Here is an 18,831-nt window from a genome sequence, read left to right as displayed (position 1 = left end):
AATATTTAAGGCTTTGCAAGCCAAGATGCAAAATCAAGGAAATTATGTAGGTACTTAAAAAATCATTTAAATATATAACCATTTAAAATGTAAAATTATCATTAGCTCACAGAAAAACAAAAACAGGGCACAGATTGGTGATTTTAGTGCTAGATCACAGTCAAATATTCAGACCAAGCTAAGACCATTAGGTTACTAAATTAAAAGAATAGGTCTTTTGCAACAAGACCTAGCTGCTTCTAATAAGAACCTGCAGGAATGATCTAATAAAGCTCTGTCCAATATAATTATCTACTGGATATTAGCTATTTCTATTAATATCTATCTATACTAGACATTTCAATACCTACAGAAAATGTTCCACATCTGTACAGTTCAACAGGGTAGCCACTAGACACAAGGGGCTGTTGAACCTTTCAACTATGTTGAATAGACTAAAGAACAAAATTTTAAAATTTTATTAAATCTTAATTATTTAAAATTTACATTTAAATAGCCACATACAGCTAGTATATGGAAAAACAGCTGTAATAGTTTTTTATATATCAATTAGCAGGGCCTAATTGAATTTGCTTGGGTTTTTGGTCACCAATTAGGGCATAAATATCTTTACAGGTTAATACCAACAGATCACAGTTCAAATTATTCTTAACTTCTGGTTAACATTTCATTGGGAGTTGGTAACTACTCGTGATGTACATTATATTATAGAACTGAAAAGACCTTCAGAGAGCAGAGACTTGTACTCTATGAAGTACAATGTGTGCAGCATGTTCCAAGGAGGGGAAAAGAGGTGTATTGCATGACGGCTCATAACTACAGTTTTGAAGTTAGGAAAAAAGCACCAGTTCTGCTTTGGAGTAGTACTGGGGTCTTAGGCAAGTTATTTTACCTCTTTCTTCTTCAATTTCCTCCATTGTAAAACAGGACAGTAACAGTAGCTTCTCTACTGGATTGGTGTCATGAGTAAATGAGATCAAGGATTTAAGAACACAGAACAGTGCCAGCTCATTGAAATCATAAATGTTACTACTTTATTAAAATAATGTTATATGACAAATATTTTAGGATACAGTCCACAATCTGACTTGGTAGAAACCATTTCATCACTCAGCATGTAAGGAAGCTACATATGGAGTGTTGGATATATCACTGTATTTTTATCCAGCAGACACAACTGAATTCTGGCTTTACAACCTCCTAATGTAGCCATGTCACATGACTAGTCTGAGCCTCATTTCCTTATCTGAAAATGAGAAGAATATTTACCTCTTCAAGTTGAGAGAATAAAATGTGAAAAAGTTTTGCTCATATACATATTAATGTTGGTTACTGATTGAGCTCATCTTAAAATCAAGTCTCAATTCCCTGTTTCAATCTGAGATTTTTTTTTCTTGTTCATCCTTTAGGGTGACTGAGGAATAACTACTTCCTTTCTTCCATCTCTTGGGCCAAAGGGATCACAAACTTCAAAAGCAAAAACTGAATGTAGCTGTCAGCATTAGAAGACAGAATCAAGAGTAGTTTCTCTTGAGAGAAACTACGACTATGAGAGTTAAATTATGACATTTATGAAAAACCAATGAGGTGAATAATAAAAATCACCCCAGACCAAAGTAGAATTTGAGAATAGCCATGTTGATGGTATTAATATATCTCCATATGCAGAAATTTGTTATTTAAAAATCCTAAGGATAAGTACCTGGTGAGCATGGAACACTGGAACACAGAAGATGCAAGAGGCCAAGAAGTAAATTTTGACACAGCCGTAAAGAACGGATAACCCCCAAAACACCTCATCTGTTTCCTGCACCAAGTGTTTCCCTACCACAGAGACGGATGCATATGGCAAATACAATCTGCTGCCATTATACTTTATCATCGTTCCACCTAGATGGCAAATAGGCTGCATGTTACCTGCCAAATCCTAATGAATTGCAGTGGAGGTTCTACAAGGCTGTGCAGGCCAAGTGTGAACTCAGCAGGAATGAGAACCATGATTGATTAGCCACGCCTGCCGTCAGAAGGAAGGGGGGCACCTTCATACTGTGTGTGCAGATGCTTTCATAACACTCGTTGCCATTTCTCTGATTTTAGGAGCAAAAAACTTCTGAGTGTAATCTGAATTTCATGTACCTTTTTGTACAGAGAATAGGCTGATAGCTCAGAGTCTAGCTCTCTTGATCATTATGTTTCTGGTTTGTTAATTACTCAATTGGCATTCTGGTTCATTGACTAGTCTCTTGTGGGCTTGGTTACATAAACTCCATGGCAGCAGCATCCATTCCCAGTGAGCTGACAAAGTTAATTTTTTGAGTCTGCAATATTGATAAGCAAACCCCAGAGTATGGTAAATTCATAAAGGTAAATCTTATGTGACCTCTTAATAGCCAAACAGAAGGCTGGCTTTCCTGATAAGAAAAGTAACTATCAGACACTTCTTTTAGACTTCAACAAAGACTATTTTTCATCAGTTTCATCACTTCTAATTTTAATAATTTTCTTTCTTAAATTTTTCTTCACAGATGTGCTATTGCCAGTCTCAGATGATGTTTTTCTCTATACAAAAGCTCTCACCATCTCTCATTTTGGAGTTTAAAACCAGCAAAAGCACTCTGGTTAGTCTAGTTCTTTCTCAGCCTATGATTCCATCAGCCTTTCAACATTACTTATATCTTCACCTTTCTTTTGATTCCAGAATCTTTCTTACCCAAACCCACACTCCGTCATACCCAACTGGCGACAGCATCATTTCTTTTTCATATCCACACAACAACTGAAAAAATCCTATGTTTTCTAGTTTTACCTTTCGAACATTTGCCAACCGATTCATCATCAAGGACTCCTCCCGGTCATCGTCGTCATCCAAGTCCAGCATCGGCATTCCGAAGGGGTCGATGATGCTACAGCACCTGGAACCTTCATCTCTTGGATCAAAGGGGTCCACGATTATGGGTTCCGTTCCTTTTATTTCGCAGCGACAGAAGGGGCAGCCCTGGCCATCTGACTCCTGAACAAACACAAAAATTGCGCTGATTGGTCTTTGTTCAAATAAAACATTACTGAGAGGGGCCAAAGTTTTACTATAAAAAGAAGTTGCAAAAAATAGGTTTTCAGGTAGGCAGTGGGGGTGGAGGAAGATCTACCTTGAAGGTGGTAGAGTAGAACAGGGAGCCAACAAAATATATGTTCAGTATTTAAAATTTCAAATTTTTGAAGAAAAATTTCACTACAAAAACCGTTGATTTAGGATAAATCAAAAAGTTAGGAACTTAACTTTATTTTACTGAATGTTCATTTACAATTTTAATGTATCAAAACTTTAGAGTCCTGCAGAAAACTGGAAATTGAATCATGTCCCTCTTTACCCAAAGGTACCAGTGCTAATTAAACATTCTATAAAAAGGACATTTTGATAAAAATTAATTATAAATAAAGTAGTAGTATCAATTAGGACCATCCATTTCAAAATCAATTCTGGAAAAGTTCCTGTGCACATAACTATGGCTCCATATTTCCATTTTAATTGCCTAGGTCTTTTAAAGCCTTGATTTATAAGCAATCAGTGGGAAAAAATAAGTTTATTTTCAGAAATCATCATCTGTCCTGAGAGCCTGTCATCCTGACACAGCTCATATGGAATGTAATACTATATGAGATATCAAGTTTTGCACCTCATCTTGCTTTCAAACTAGATACTGCAAAAAAGATTTGTGCAAATACTTTTGGGCCAGAAATTCACTTACTGGTAATTACTGAAGTTTTCTGAAAATCTCCCAATTCCCTTTCTCAAAAACTAACTACATTAAGAATTCACAGTTGGGAGGGAAACAGGACAAGACTGTTTTCTTGCCCTGCAGATAATGCTGACTTTTAGAGATAGATGGTATATGACATTCACCACCATATTTTTGTTTCCCCATTATACCCTGACTTTACTAGTATGTTATTTTAAAAAATTGTAAAACTTATAAGATCATTTTAAGGCAGAAATGGCATGAGAGCATCATTTTTAGAGATGAGACTATGAATGAAAAGAGCTAACATCTTTAAAGAAACCATTCAGTACTTAAGATTGTCCCATGCACTTGGTATCATGGGAACGTGGTGATCTACTTGCCCTCCAATGATACTCTGATCAGTGGTGGAGTAACACTCTCTCTCCTTTCACTGGACAATTACTTAGCATACACTCTGTGGCAGATTCTGTGGTACGTAGTTTATTCTTTCCCAAGCATCACTCTGATTAACAAACTGATCATCTCCTTTGCCAAACAAATTGTCAAAAAAAGAAAAACAAATGCTTTCTGGATTGGTTAACGAAAAGAAACTGCAACAATTTCTTATTCATCTACTGCTACATAATTTGGGAAAGAAACTTGGAATGGTAAAATAGTTGAACTAAGGTGGTATGAAGAGATACAGACAGGCTAATACAAAATCCTTTGATGTTTACTGCCACGTGTGCTCAAGTCTGGTGAGCCTCAAGGCAACTCAATTATTTGCTCCATCATTTTACAGATGATAAAACTGATACTTAATTCTCCCATCTTACACTGATATTTTCTAACACAGTAGCAAGTATTTAAGGAAAGCTAAACCTTTCTCCTATCTTTGATAACAAGAACATTAAATGTAAGTACATTTTCAATATAGGTTGTCATCCACGTAAAATCCCCTTATTATAAGTCAAAATAGACCCATACTGTGTGTCTGCAGTGAATTTTCCTACGGATCTACATAAGATAATTTCAAACAGATAGTTCTAATATATAAGAGCAAGATGAGAAAGAACCAATGTACGCTGCATCTTTAATGCATGAAGAATGGAAAGTGGTATTCGTGGCCCTAAGCCCAGCAATACAAAGCTATAGTAATTAAAACAGTATGGAACTGGCATAAAAAGAGACACATAGATCAATGGAACAGAATAGAGAGCCTAGAAATGAACCCAAGGATATATGGTCAATTAATTTACAACAAAGGAGCCAAGAATATACAATGGGGAAAGGACAGTCTCTTCAATAAATGGTGTTGGGAAAATTAGACAACCACATGGCAATAAATAAATAAATAAACTGGACCATTATCTTACACCATACACAAACATTAGCTTAAAATGGATTAAAGACTTGAAAGTAAGAACTGAAACCATAAAATTTCTAGAAGAAAATATAGGCGGTAAGCTCCTTGACATAGGTCTTGGCAAGATTTTTTGAACCTGACACCAAAATCAAAAGCAACAAAAGCAAAAATAAACAAGTGGTATTATATCAAACTAAAAAGTTTCTGCATAGCAAAGGAAACCATCAACAAAATGAAAAGACAACCTGCTGAAGGGGAGAAAATACTTCCAAATCATAGACATGATAACAGGCCAATATCCAAAATATATAAAGAACTCAGACAACTCAACAGCAAAAACAAAAACAAAATAACAATCTGATTTAAAAATGGACAGATCTGAATAGACATTTTTCCAAAGATATATATATGGCAAAGTTACATGAAAAGATGTTCAACATCACTAATTATCAGGGAAATGTGAATTAAAACCAAAGTGAAATATCACCTCATACCTATTAGAATGCCTATTATCAAAAAGACTAGAAATAACAAGTGTTGGTGAGGATGTGGACAAAGAAAACCCTTGTGTACTGTTGGTGGATATGTAAATTGGTGCAGGCAGTATGGAAAACAGTATGGAGGTTCCTCAAAAAATTAAAAAGAACTACCATACAATCCAGCAATTCCACTTCTGGATATTTACCTGAAGAAAATGAAAACACTAATTAGAAAAGATATATGCACACCCCATGTTCACTGAAGCATTGTTTCCAGTAGCCAAGAAACGGAAACAACCTAAGTGTCCATCAGTGGATAAATGGATAAAAAATTGTGGTACATATATACAATGGAATATTATTCAGCCATAAAAAAGAATGAAATCTTGTCATTTGCCACAACATGGATGGACCTCAAGGACATTATGTAAGTGAAATAAGGCAGAGAAAGACAGATACCATATGATCTCTCTTACATGTGCAATCTAAAAATTAATTAACTCAAAACAAAAATAAGTTCAGATACAGAGAACAGATTGGTGGTTGCCAGAGGTGGGGGAGTGGGTGGTGGGAGAAATGGGTGTACAGTTTTTTTCTTTAGTTTAAGTAAGTTGAATGCCACTAAGTAAAAAATTAAAATATAAAAGAGCTGATGTTCCCTGTGTCTTTAATGCATGAAGGATGGAAAGCTGTACTCTGGGCCCTAAGTAGACACTTCATGCATTTATACTTTTTTTTTTTAATTATTGCATAAATTTTCAAACATAAACAAAAGCAGAGAAAAAAGTGTAATGAATCTGCATGTACCTATCTCCCAACTTAAACAATTATCAATTCACACCCAATTTTTTTTAATTTTATTAATTTTTTTACACAGCAGGTTATTAGTTATCCATTTTATACATATTAGTGTATATATGTCAATCCCAATCTCCCAATTCATGACACTCCCCCCCCAATTCACGCCCAATCTTGTTTCAGCTATATGTTTACTTGTTCCCTCCACCCCTGGATAATTTTGAAGTACATCCTACACATTACATAAATTCATCTGTAAACGTTTTAGTATGTGTACCTAAAAACCAGAAAATCTTTTAAGACCTAAGTATAATACAGTTATCATAACTACAATTAATCTATTCAATCTAAATAATTAAAGTCATATTACTCTTCAGTACAGTGGCTAGAATGCATAAGCAACTGTATTCCCCTTCAAAGCCTTCCTTAGAACCTCCAGGGTCAGTTTGCATGTTGTTTGGTTAAGGATGACTTCTGGTTTATGTGATCTATTTCCTGATAAAGGGTAACTGAAAAGATTGTGTTTGGAAAGGGAAGGAGGTGAAAGGCAATAATAGCATCTTGATGGTACAAGAAAAAGACTGGGGACAGTTCATCTAAAACTGAATTTAGGTTTTTCGCCATCTCTCCTACCTTAAGGTTTAATGCTATACAAATTACTGATGTGAGAGTAGCTGCTTTATGAGTATATGTCACAAAATATATTTTCTGTTAAGCTTTATCTTTGTTGAGAGTTTACATTACTTACTAGGATCAAAATCCAGCTGCAATGTACTTCCATTTTGATTTGAAAACATAGATCACACAACATGCCTCCTCTAATATGACTTCACCCACCACTTTCTCTGTAAACTGACTACTGTCATATGCAAATTAAGTTTGACCATATTGTCAAATTTGGTACTCAGAATCTCAAATTTTGGTGCTGTTTGGTACTCCACCCTCATTTCTGTCAGATGGTTGATTAAACACATATGAAGAATGTCTTCGATAGATACCTAACTCTTCAGGATTGTGCCTCAATAATTAAAATAATGTTTCTGTCAATATACACTTAATGCAAACTCACAGAACATATGTTAATGAAGAAGAAGGACCAATACATAACTCCTTCTCTAGTCCCCAACATATTCACATTCTGAGAAAGAGGAAGTACTTGGACTCCATCCATTCTAATTCACCCAGTAGACTTCACTTCCTCAAATAAATCTTCCCAAACCAAATGAGACAGAAGTTATCAGTGAGTTCTACACCATCTGAAACTTAACTATGCAATATGTTCATGATAAAACCACTCAGACTCATTTGGCAACCATAAATACTGCAAGTTAATGATATTAAATATAACTTTAGGTAACCTGAGAACAAATTAACATTGACAGAGAAATAGAAAAAAAATTTAAGTTCCTCCCAAAATTCCCCTTCCCCAATAACACCCTATGTAAAAATCCAAATAAATATTGCCACTTTCATCTCATCATCATCATCATAATCATCATCATGTATCAGTCACCTTCCATAGTATTTCTGTTTAAATGTTGTCCAGATCAATATTATCTCTTAAATAAATACTTTCTTTTAATTTTTTAAAAGATAAACATCATATATAGTACAATTTCTTTTGCTCCCAAGAGGATTAATTACTTGAAGGCACACTTTAAGTTCAATCATTTCATGCCTTCCCACAAATACAATATAAATGGAGGGCCCAAGAGAATACATAGGACTTCATGAGTCTCATATACTCATTTCATGAGTATATTTTTACTATATGTGTGTTCCCATCGCAGTAACTTCTAATGTACATGACCTTGCTATACTTCACACAGATTTGAAGTTACCATAAATCTCTTTTTCTAAACATGAAACAATTATAGATAAATAACTAGATAGATATATATACACATACATATACTGAGAGTAGCTTGGGTCCATACTAAGCATTTTCAGAGCACAATATATCCCACAAAAACTTAGTAACTTCTTGCTATAAAGAATGAATGAGGATAGTTAATAGTGATCTTAAAATAAGTAACAGTGAGAGAGATCTTTGGTTTTGGTGGGCAAGGGAAGACACTGACAAATCTAGACTCTTCTAGTTTTAATTTGGAAGGACCATGAAAACAGTGAATCAGGAAAGAAGCATAAACATTCTGAATCTGGAAGCTTGGATTGGAATCCTATACCCACCAATTGCAGCTGTGTGACACTGGGTAAGCCATTTCATCTTCTTTGTAGGGTATAATGAGAGAATGCACATTTTAAGGGATATCTTAAAGATAAAGTGAGATAAATTAATTCAAAGCCTTCCAAAGTGCTACTTAAATTCCAGCTGGTATAATGACTACAAAAATAGTCTCAAGAACAAAGAAAAGAAGTAAGATAGCTGAGGAAACATACCATAGCCCTTACAGGACTCTCAAAGTGAAAGAGGAGCTCCAACACTTTAACACATTTATACAAAAAGACATAACATATAATCAAGGACAAATACTAATTTATAACATTCTTAAAGGCAAATATTTTTTTATTTGTAGTACTAAGGTTATGAAGCTTCACTGAGGCTAGAAATTTAAAGGCTGTTTGCTTTTGAAAACAGATATATTAAGATTACTTCTTAGTGCCTTGAATGTGATTCTTTGAGCTGACTTCTCACCTCTCTTAGACAGTTACACATTTCTTCCGCAGTCATGCTCTCTAAATATGGTACACCTATAAATCTCTTTAATCACATGTCATATTAAAATCAGAGCTTATTAATTTTCATCTGCTGACTTTTTTGCAAAGTATTTTGAATACTCCAATATCTTTCCTTTAAATTATTTTGAAAAAATATGCAGGAGGAATAATCAGAGGAAAATTAACTTTGCTTTTAATTGAATTAAAGTCCTTGGCAATAATTCAAACAAAGGCTGCATATCCAATTGGCATATGTATATCCATTTTTATTTTGGAAGGAAGATTTGAAGAACACAGTTTAGAGTCTGTATTCAGCAGATATTTTCTAGATTCCTGGAAAGAAAAATAGAACAAAAACAGTTCCTTACTTTACACCTTATGTGATCACCCTGCAATATCACTGATGCATAATATGTTATTACAGAAAAGAAGACATGGAGCAGTTCAAAGTAAAGAAGAACATGTTTTGTTAATATTTGTGGAATAGTGTGGAAGTGAAAGAAAACTCTCCAAGTTTCATTGCCAAGGATGGAACAGAAATGCCGAACCCAGGCTTCCCTGGTGGCTCACTGGTTAAGAATCCGCCTGCCAATGCAGGGGACATGGGTTCTAGCCCTGGTCCGGTAAGGTCCCACATGCCACGGAGGAACTAAGCCCATGCGCCACAACTACTGAGCCCGCGTGCCACAACTTCTGAAGTCCGTGCACCTAGAGCCCGTGCTCCACAACAAGAAAAGCTACCACAATGAGAAGCCCGTGCACCACAAGAAAGAGTAGCCCCCGCTTGCCGCAACTAAAGAAAGCCCACGTGCAGCAACAAAGACCCAATGCAGCCAAAAATAAATAAATTTATTTTTTTAAAAAAAGAAAGAAATGCCGAACCCAGAGTGATACTACTTCAAAGAATGCCTCTAGAGAGGTGATTACTCAGTTTACTTAGTATTCTGTGCAAACTCAGACTTGCCAGTTCAATTTATTAAATAACAGTTTCAGAAGGAGAAAAAAGTATCTGACACCTCTTCAGAGGCATGACTAATGGGCCATTATGACAGCAATTAAAGAGTAACCACTTGCAGCCCATAACAACTAACTGACACCTCTACTGTGCATTTCTTAGGGTTTCCGTTAATTACAAAGTTTAAGTCTCCAATGAATTTCAATTAAACAAAAGTAGGGCATCAAATGGAAGGAAAAGTTGGCGAAGAATTACTTGCTAAAAATACACAATGGTTGAACACATAATATTTTATGGTCAGGGTTTAATATTTCCTATTGGACCTGATTTATCAGAGCTTCTTGGCAGACATGCAGCCTTTAAAATCCTTTTCATATCAGCATGCCCAACCAAAGTAGTAGAAAGTAACAAAAATGTCTCACATCCATAATTAAATTTGAAAGATAACAGGATATTCATTTCAAGTGATTATTAGTACCATGCCCCTCGATAAAATTTTTAGATTTAATTTTAACTTCTTGAGGGTAGGGACTGTGTCTTTAGTACAGAACCTGGGAAACAGAAACTGCTTAAAGAATATTTGCTAAATAAATGAAAATGAATGGATTTGAGATCTTGGAGCCTGATGGATGAAATATTCTATGTCAGCTTCTACCAAGCCAGTTAAGGGAAACCAAATTATCCTTGTGCACAATTACATTTGAAAACTTAATTTTTTTCTCTGATAGAAAAAACAAGCAAGCATATAAACAAAAACACTGGCTTTAAAGTTAGAAAACAGACTCTAGCCTTTTACCATTTTGAATAAGGAAAAAGTTGGGGGAAAAAAGACACATATTACTACATGTACTCATATCCAGAGACTTACTACTCACATAACATTTCCAATTACATCTACAAGCTTAGATACAATGTTTGACAATACAGTGCAGAACTATGGAAATGTTCCATAATTTTGTTTCTTTTTGTCCTCATATTGACCATCAATTAGGTTAAGTCCAGTGAGCAGCTCATTGGGGCTACGATGTGAGGTTTTTAGTATAGCTAATGTTTGTTAACTGTATTTTAAATGGATTAATAACTTCATAAGACTTATTTTTATTAAATAACAGGGGCATTTTGCAATAATGTATTTAAATGACTGTCAAATACTGCTGTTCATACAAAAATATGAAAACTGCCAAAACTGATCTGTTGGTTGGCAGGAAGCAGCAGTGTGAAATCTATATGAAAATGTAGAAATATTCAGTTTATCCAAAAGTAGAAATGTTCAAAAGTTGAAGCTTCTTTAACCACTAAAATCCCATTGAGATGTAGAGACTATGGAACATCACTTAGAAATTCTCAAACACTGACCTAACAATTTTTTTCAGGGTAGAGAAAACTTGAATCAGGGATCACTGTGCATGTTTCTCGGGGTAAAAAAGCAATACATAGAAACTTGGTCTTCCTGCCTGTAGGTTAGTGCCAGTAATATTGCAAGGAATTTAAAAAAAAAAAGTGCAAAAAAACCAAAATGTGAAAAGTTGAAGGGAATCACCCAGCAGCTACTAAATGGAACAAATGGATCTGAGGTTTAAAATTCTTAGGAATCATTCTCGGATCTTAAACATGATAAAAGGTCTTTGAAAAGTCCACTGATACTTTGCAGAGGAGAAATGGACAGAACTGAGACATTACAAGGGCTTTTCACAATTGATCTATAATATCAGTGTCTTTTTATTTTTTGTACTCTTAGCCCTATTCTTCTCTTTCCTTTACATTATCTAGCACACGGTCTATAGATATTAACCGAGTAACTACCAACGTGGAGGTAGCATGCTAGGGGAGAGGAATTCTAAAACAGGTAAAGCAATCCACATCCTAGAGGAAAAACAGGTAAATATGTATTATAAATGCTTATAATACAAATACAAGGAGGTAAGAGCTTACAGGGACATATATAAGATGTATCAGAAAAATATTTACTGATCATGAACTGCCTTGTGTGAGAAGAATTTTAAAGATGCTGAAATAATGCCTTTGCATATTTTTCATTAACTTATATGCAAAATTCTATGATTACATTAGGATAATAACATTATTCACTAGTGACATGAGTGTGATTTATTTTGATTATTTCAACCTTCTAAGCACTTTTGAATTTGTCAGTTTTTTACTACTTAACTTAGTCAACTACTACTTTAGTACTACTTTTTCAGACAGCTTCTCCTAAAATTTTACTCAGAGACAGTTTTTAGCACTTGGCAATTTATGCACTTCCTCAATCTCTAAAAGTAAAACTAAGAAGTACTGTACTTCAGACTAAAAAAGAGAAAGAAAGAAATTGCAAATGTTAATTTACAAATATGACTGGATATATCTTAATAGAAGGCCATTAGATCAACATGAAAAATCATGAAGAGAATCAAGGAATTGTTTAGCTACAGGCAAGAGAACTGCACCATTTGGAGACTACAGAGTAATGTATATAGAAAACCTGTGGTGATGTAAAGGGCAAAGGGTTAATAACATAGCCATGACAACTGGGAAATACTCCTGTGTGTTTTGCACATAACATACCTATTGCAAATAGTTCACAGACTTATTACTAAATTAAATATATAGCACTGGCCCTAAAGTTTTAAAAGATAAATTTCATTGAAGAAGTATACAGAAAGTAAAATAAGTAAAACCTCCTTGCTCTACATTCAGCCCTACTCTTTTACTCACCCTGAGCCACAAGGTAAACAACTACTTTGTATGACACTATAAACAATAATCTTTACTAATCAAAGGTTCTGCCAACCAAATGGGAGCTTCCGACTTTTAACCCTCTTAACTTCCAAATGCTAGGTAAGTTTCAAGTTGAAGATGCTAAGTTCTGCAATATGTATGTATTTGTATGCTCCAAGCTGAGGGCCCCAGAGAAGGGGCTGAAATACACAGGCCATGTATGGAGGTAGAGTACTGGGAGTTTGTACCAGCCTAAAATTCTGGTTTTCTTTAGGGAGAAAAGCAAACTTTTAGTTTCTTCATACCTGTGAGAACCATACTACCACACTGAGGACATAAGTCAATCTAAAGGGGTGACATACACATTTGGCCCCTATCCGTTTAATACTTAACCCTGAAATAGTTAATGGGTTTCAGGTACAACAAATCATCCTAAAGTAGTCCCCTCCCGGTCAGCCAGGCACTGAGTCAATAACATCTCTATAATACTTTCTACTGATACATTTGAAACCCACTTGCAAACCGACAGTTTTGTCTTCTATCGGTGTAACTAAATTTATTGAAACTCATTTATAGAAAGACACTGCTATGTATGCAGTACTATTACTGCTAACGTAACTTAAATAGCAATCATGTGATTATGTTGAGAGTTTGCTGATGCCATATGTAGCATCCCTTTTCCTCCAACTTGTGTAGTACAACTCCCCATACTACACAAAATTCACAAGCATCAAGAAGGGATAAAGGGAAATTAGGGCAATGGTAACAAGGAAAACCTCAGGTAAAATATAAACCAAATGCATATTGAAAGAGAGAAGTGTAGGCATGTTGAGCAATTTTTACCGAGGTAGCAGAGATGTCTGGGAGTCCAGAAATGGCTTTGAAAATGTAAATCAATTGTAATTCATTTCCTAGTTCTTCCCCTTTTTCATCCATTTGTAAAATGTCCCCAAAGGAAAAAAGAGGCCCTCTTTATAAGACTGTGAAAATGTGAAAATCATTAATATTTTAATATCAAGTAATGAGCTCAACAAACATCAACGCTCCTATGAGTCTGCACTGCCCCTTCGTGATCCTCTGAAGCCATCCTTCCTCAGGCAATGCACAGGTTCTGGGTTGGAGGGAAGGTTCAGGAATATGGTAGGGATACCGATGATACACTCAACTGAACATTTTTTAAAAGGCTTGAAATTTTAATTATTTGTTTTCTAAACCCAATCAGCAATACTGACTTCAATACTGACTGTGTTAAACAGAGCAATTTAAAAATGACTTGAGCAAAATATTCTGTGAATCCTCTAAATACTCAAAACTAGAAATCTGTCCAAATATCTATTTTTAAATCTCCAAACTTTATTACAGATAAAGAAATATTTTAAAAAAAATAAGCCCTTGGGGAAACCAAATTATTCCCTAGGTCTTAATTTAAAACCTCAAATCAATTTATATTTATCGAATGCCTACTGAGTGGAAGGCAGCTCGCCTTAAATTCTGCTTCTGTAAATTGGAAAATTTAGTGGCTGTTTCTGTGGGAACTAAAGGTATTTGGGAAACTTTTTCTGTCTGATTCTATTTTAGCCTTACAGAGCAACTGTAGACATATGTGAGACAGGAGCCACACCTTCTCAGGAGAAGAGAGGTGTTGAAACATCAACATAAGATTTATCTACTAGGGTTTATTGCTTGAGAATCTGACCTACTGTAAATAGAATCTGACCTATGATAAATAATATAAATATGGTTAGTTGGTAACACTGATAAGTTACATTCTGAAATCAACAGTGTTACAGAAGTAGAACTACTTATGATTAATATAATAAAATTAAGTTATACATGCAAAGGAAACATAAAAACAAAAAGAAATCAAATCATATAAATGAAAGATTCAAACATGAGATTTTTTTCTAACAACCATTCAAACAAAGCACTTATCAGTATTACTTCCTGAATCGGTAAGGTGAAGAAAACTGAAAAGAGAAACATTCACAGGGAATATAAGGAAGACATCAACGTTGCTAATTAAATCTTGATTATACCTGCCAGGCTGTAAGGCAAGAGGTACACATCAAATGCCCACAAGGCTCAATCTTGACATCTTTGTCGTTCTCAGCACAAATTTTACAGAGCTGAAAAGTGGAACCCATTTCACAATATAATTCATATTGTTCCTGGAATTTGGGGGAGAAAAAAGGCAATGTTAATGTATTTTTAGTATGAAGTGATAATACTGAATTTTCTTCAATACAATGACTTACAGTAAATTCCTCACACTTGATCCTGTCAGATCATGTTGCCATTTAAGACATGTTTTAAATTGGTCATCACAATTTGGTCTACAAAATTAAACAGATTTTATCAGCAATTGCATAAGCTTTTTGAATACTTTGGATTATTTAACATTTTGTACTGTTCCTTTAGGAAGGTACCTGCATCAATAGAGTGATTTAAGAGACACAACTTATGGTTTTAAAAGGCAATAATAAATAACTATTTTCTTTGTAAATGCCACATACTCATCTAATTTTAATGTCAAATTGCAATATGGCTGACCATTAATTTTATTTCTTAGATAGCTATCTGCAGAAATTCCAGAATGGAAGTAAAGCAGCATTTGCCAAGGCCTTTCTGCATGATAGGTACTGTCGTCCACATTTATTATGTCATATAAACTCCAAAGTATAATAAAGATACACTGAATTTTAAAAAAACAAATAAAACTGAGCGTCAGTAAGTTTAAATTATTTTCTTCAAATTCTATAATAAATCTCTAATTCGCATATTTTTCCCAGTCTAACACCATCAAGAAATCTCATCATTTCGGCAACCAAAATTGTTTTATTCAACATCTATTCTCTTGATTTACTAGTTTAGAAGCTTTTCGCACAGTAAAACTCTGTGTTCAAATAATGAAAAGATCTATGTCACAAAGAAGATACAAACATATTGGTAAGAATTTAAAAAGTATGAAAAAATAATGTTATTTAACAGGGATACAAAGAAAAGGAAATATAGAAATAAAAATTTGTTTAAATAAGGCAATGTTTTAGTCTAGTAAGTACCTACTACATACACGGCCCTGGATAGGATGAATAAATGACAATATTTAATCCCTAACCTAATGAAAGATCTTACAATCTCGAGAAAAAAAAATATAAACACATACAAAGATACACATACACACATATACCCACACATTCACATATAAATTTTGTCTACCATGATATATGTATGTGTGACTATATAAATAATCTTAAAATAAATTAAGGAAAAAGACAAGAGAATGGATCAAGATGGAAAAGAAGTCTAAAGTAATCCAAAATAAATCATATATCACTGAAATCCCTAAAATAATAGACAAGTATCTATATTGGTTATGAAATCCAAAGGGCCAATTTATAATTATAAAAAAATTAAAATAGGCTAAAATCACAGCTGCAGAATTCAATACAACCTAAGATGTAAGCTAATCAAATATTTATGAGTAATTTAAGAGAATGATGCTACTCCTGAATATGAATTTTTAAACAATTAAAAAAAACAATTTTTAAACAATGGATTTATAATGAGGAATTGTCTCATGTCTTTTTACATATATTAGAAAACAGGGAATCACTAAATAATTTTTAAAATGGCTTTCATATATTAAATTTTAAAAACTGCCCACACACAGTACCCATGTCAGGAAGTGTGTTTCACATAATAATATCAAGACCACTGAGACTGAAATCTGGAGAATCAGAAATAAAATGAAAACTTATCTGTTGTCTTCCCCAAAATGTATAATTTCTTTTTATTACAGTCTTATTATTATACAAAGCACAAAATATCTAAATTATAAAAATTTTTAAACTTAACTACATGTAAAATAAAATATTCAAGTTCTCTCTCAGTTAAAGACTGTTGCCAGATTGGTGTTTTTCTATTTTTATTCTTTAAAAGCACATTCATATGTTCATATATGGTAATTTTTTATTATTTACAAAATTGAACTTAAGAAATATAATTTTACAAAATAAAATGTTACATAATTAAGCTTTACATAACTTTTTCACATAAGATGCAGAAGTTCCCATGTGAGTACGCAGAGCTACCTTCCTCCTGTTAAAGACTTTATGGTATATGCAGTATGAGTATACAATGGTATTTAACCTATGATTGAATATTTTGGTATTTTTTAATATTTCATTTTTATGAAAAATGCTAAAGTAAACGTCCTGGTGTATAGATCTTCATGTGTATGTTCAAGTGATATGTATATGGAATCTAGAGTCAAAGATTTTTAGATTTTGATAATTATTGAATATCACCCTCAAGAAAGGCTTTACCAAGTTATACTCCCACTCATAATCTATGAGGCTGCCAAAAATGGATTTATAAGAATATAATTATTGTCTACAATAGGCTTCAATTACTCATTTGACTCTAAAAACTAATGCATATAATTAACCTAATCTTCCTTGGAGTTTTCTAAAATTATAGCTCTCCCTTCATATCCATCTACCTACCTATGGATTTATTTATCTATCTCCCCACATAAATGCCAATATTATATTGGAAGAATATTAAAAGCAGAAACTTTTATCCAAAAAATGCAGAAAGTAATGTAATTTCTTTTCAAACACTCTTAAAATTCCTTAAATATCTTTTGCATTAAATACCTGCACATGATTTTACCTATAGTATAAGAATCTTATTTATGTCAAAGGCATCATAGGTACTTTTTTTTTTTTGGAGATACTTATTAATTATAAATATGTCTCCAGAAATTGTCCTTACCTGTGTAACTTTTATATGATCATGGGGTGTAGGTTCACATAATCCAGTTAAATCAGGATTATAACTCCTCCCATCAGGATAAAGATAGCTGGGTTATAAACAGAAATTTTATTAACATAAATATACAAGTCTTAATTGCATTTAAAGTTATTTAATCAGATTCTTCTACATTCAAACAGACATTTGGATGTTTCCTTTTTATGTAACTTACATCAAGAACTTATTCTATCACTGTTTCCATAATACTACAAGTTATTTTTAGGACATTTAAAATCTAGGAATCTTTTTCATAAAGGAAATATACAATGAATATGGACTCAGCCATTAAGCAATCATTTTCAATTAAATACCTTTACTATATGTATAGGTAAGTTAAAAACTTATTTTCCTGGTTACTCATATTCTATTCCAAAATTCTTTGACTATACACCTACTTGCAATTATTACGTCTTTCATCTGAAGCACAGTTAACATTAACTGTATCATTTTACACAATGCTTAGTACCACAAGGAAAGAAAAATAGAATTAAAGCCCACAATTGGGCTTCCCTGGTGGCGCAGTGGTTGAGAGTCCGCTTGCCGATGCAGGGAACACGGGTTCGTGCCCCGGTCCGGGAAGATCCCACATGCCGCGGAGCGACTGGGCCCGTGAGCCATGGCCGCTGAGCCTGCGCGTCCGGAGCCTGCGCGTCCGGAGCCTGTGCCCCGCAACAGGAGAGGCCACAACAGTGAGAGGCCCACATACCGCAAAAAAAAAAAAAAAGCCCACAATTTTCCCACAAAAGTTATTCAAACACTTCTGTGGTGTTTTCTTTCTCCAGTTTACCATCCTCTTTCTTTCTGTTTCACCTTCCACTTATCCTGACACATATACACATGTGCACACACACATACAAATTTACTGGAGAAATTTTAAAATGTTACAATTCCATGTTTCATTTACTTCAAATCAAGCTACAAACAGAATGGTTTATAAACATAAGGTTCCATTATTAGAGAGAATTAAAATAAGAACTAAAAGTTATAGTGCTGTCTTGCTGTACTAAACCAGCTTTTACTCATTCAGAAATTCATTAAAAAATGAAGTTTATTGTGTTGGTAGACATGTATTTTAGATTAAGAAAGGAGTAATATTACTGCTGGATTTCATCAATTCATTAAGTTACAGTTGATTTGTTTACTACCTTTCTGTTCTAGATTTTTGAATGAAAAATTAAGAACACAATACTACAGTGGTGAATATTTTAAAGGGCAAAACTATAATAAAACTATTCTGTGAAGTAACAAAAACTATTTATCCTTAAATAGTCTATAAGAATGTTAGTAAGTATTTTAAATTACCCA

General features: G+C 33.9%; 1 protein-coding gene across 6 annotated transcripts in view; it reads right to left on the bottom strand.

The window, feature by feature from the left end:
• The window catches only part of CBLB (Cbl proto-oncogene B), a gene marked incomplete at its 3' end in the record, with an annotated part of 203,883 nt that overhangs the window by 61,957 nt on the left and 123,095 nt on the right, over positions 1-18,831 (bottom strand). For all 6 annotated transcript variants that reach the window (XM_079705372.1, XM_079705373.1, XM_079705374.1 and 3 more), the window contains 3 exons: positions 17,488-17,575; positions 14,748-14,879; positions 2,807-3,010 (listed from right to left, as the gene is read on the bottom strand). In XM_079705372.1, coding sequence (XP_079561498.1) covers positions 2,807-3,010; positions 14,748-14,879; positions 17,488-17,575 — 424 coding nt within the window. The remainder of the gene's footprint in view (positions 1-2,806; positions 3,011-14,747; positions 14,880-17,487; positions 17,576-18,831) is intronic.

The sequence above is a fragment of the Hyperoodon ampullatus genome (assembly GCF_949752795.1).
Source record: "Hyperoodon ampullatus genome assembly, chromosome: 5".
Classification (NCBI taxonomy): domain Eukaryota; kingdom Metazoa; phylum Chordata; class Mammalia; order Artiodactyla; family Ziphiidae; genus Hyperoodon; species Hyperoodon ampullatus.
This window is presented reverse-complemented; position numbering and strand designations above follow the sequence as displayed.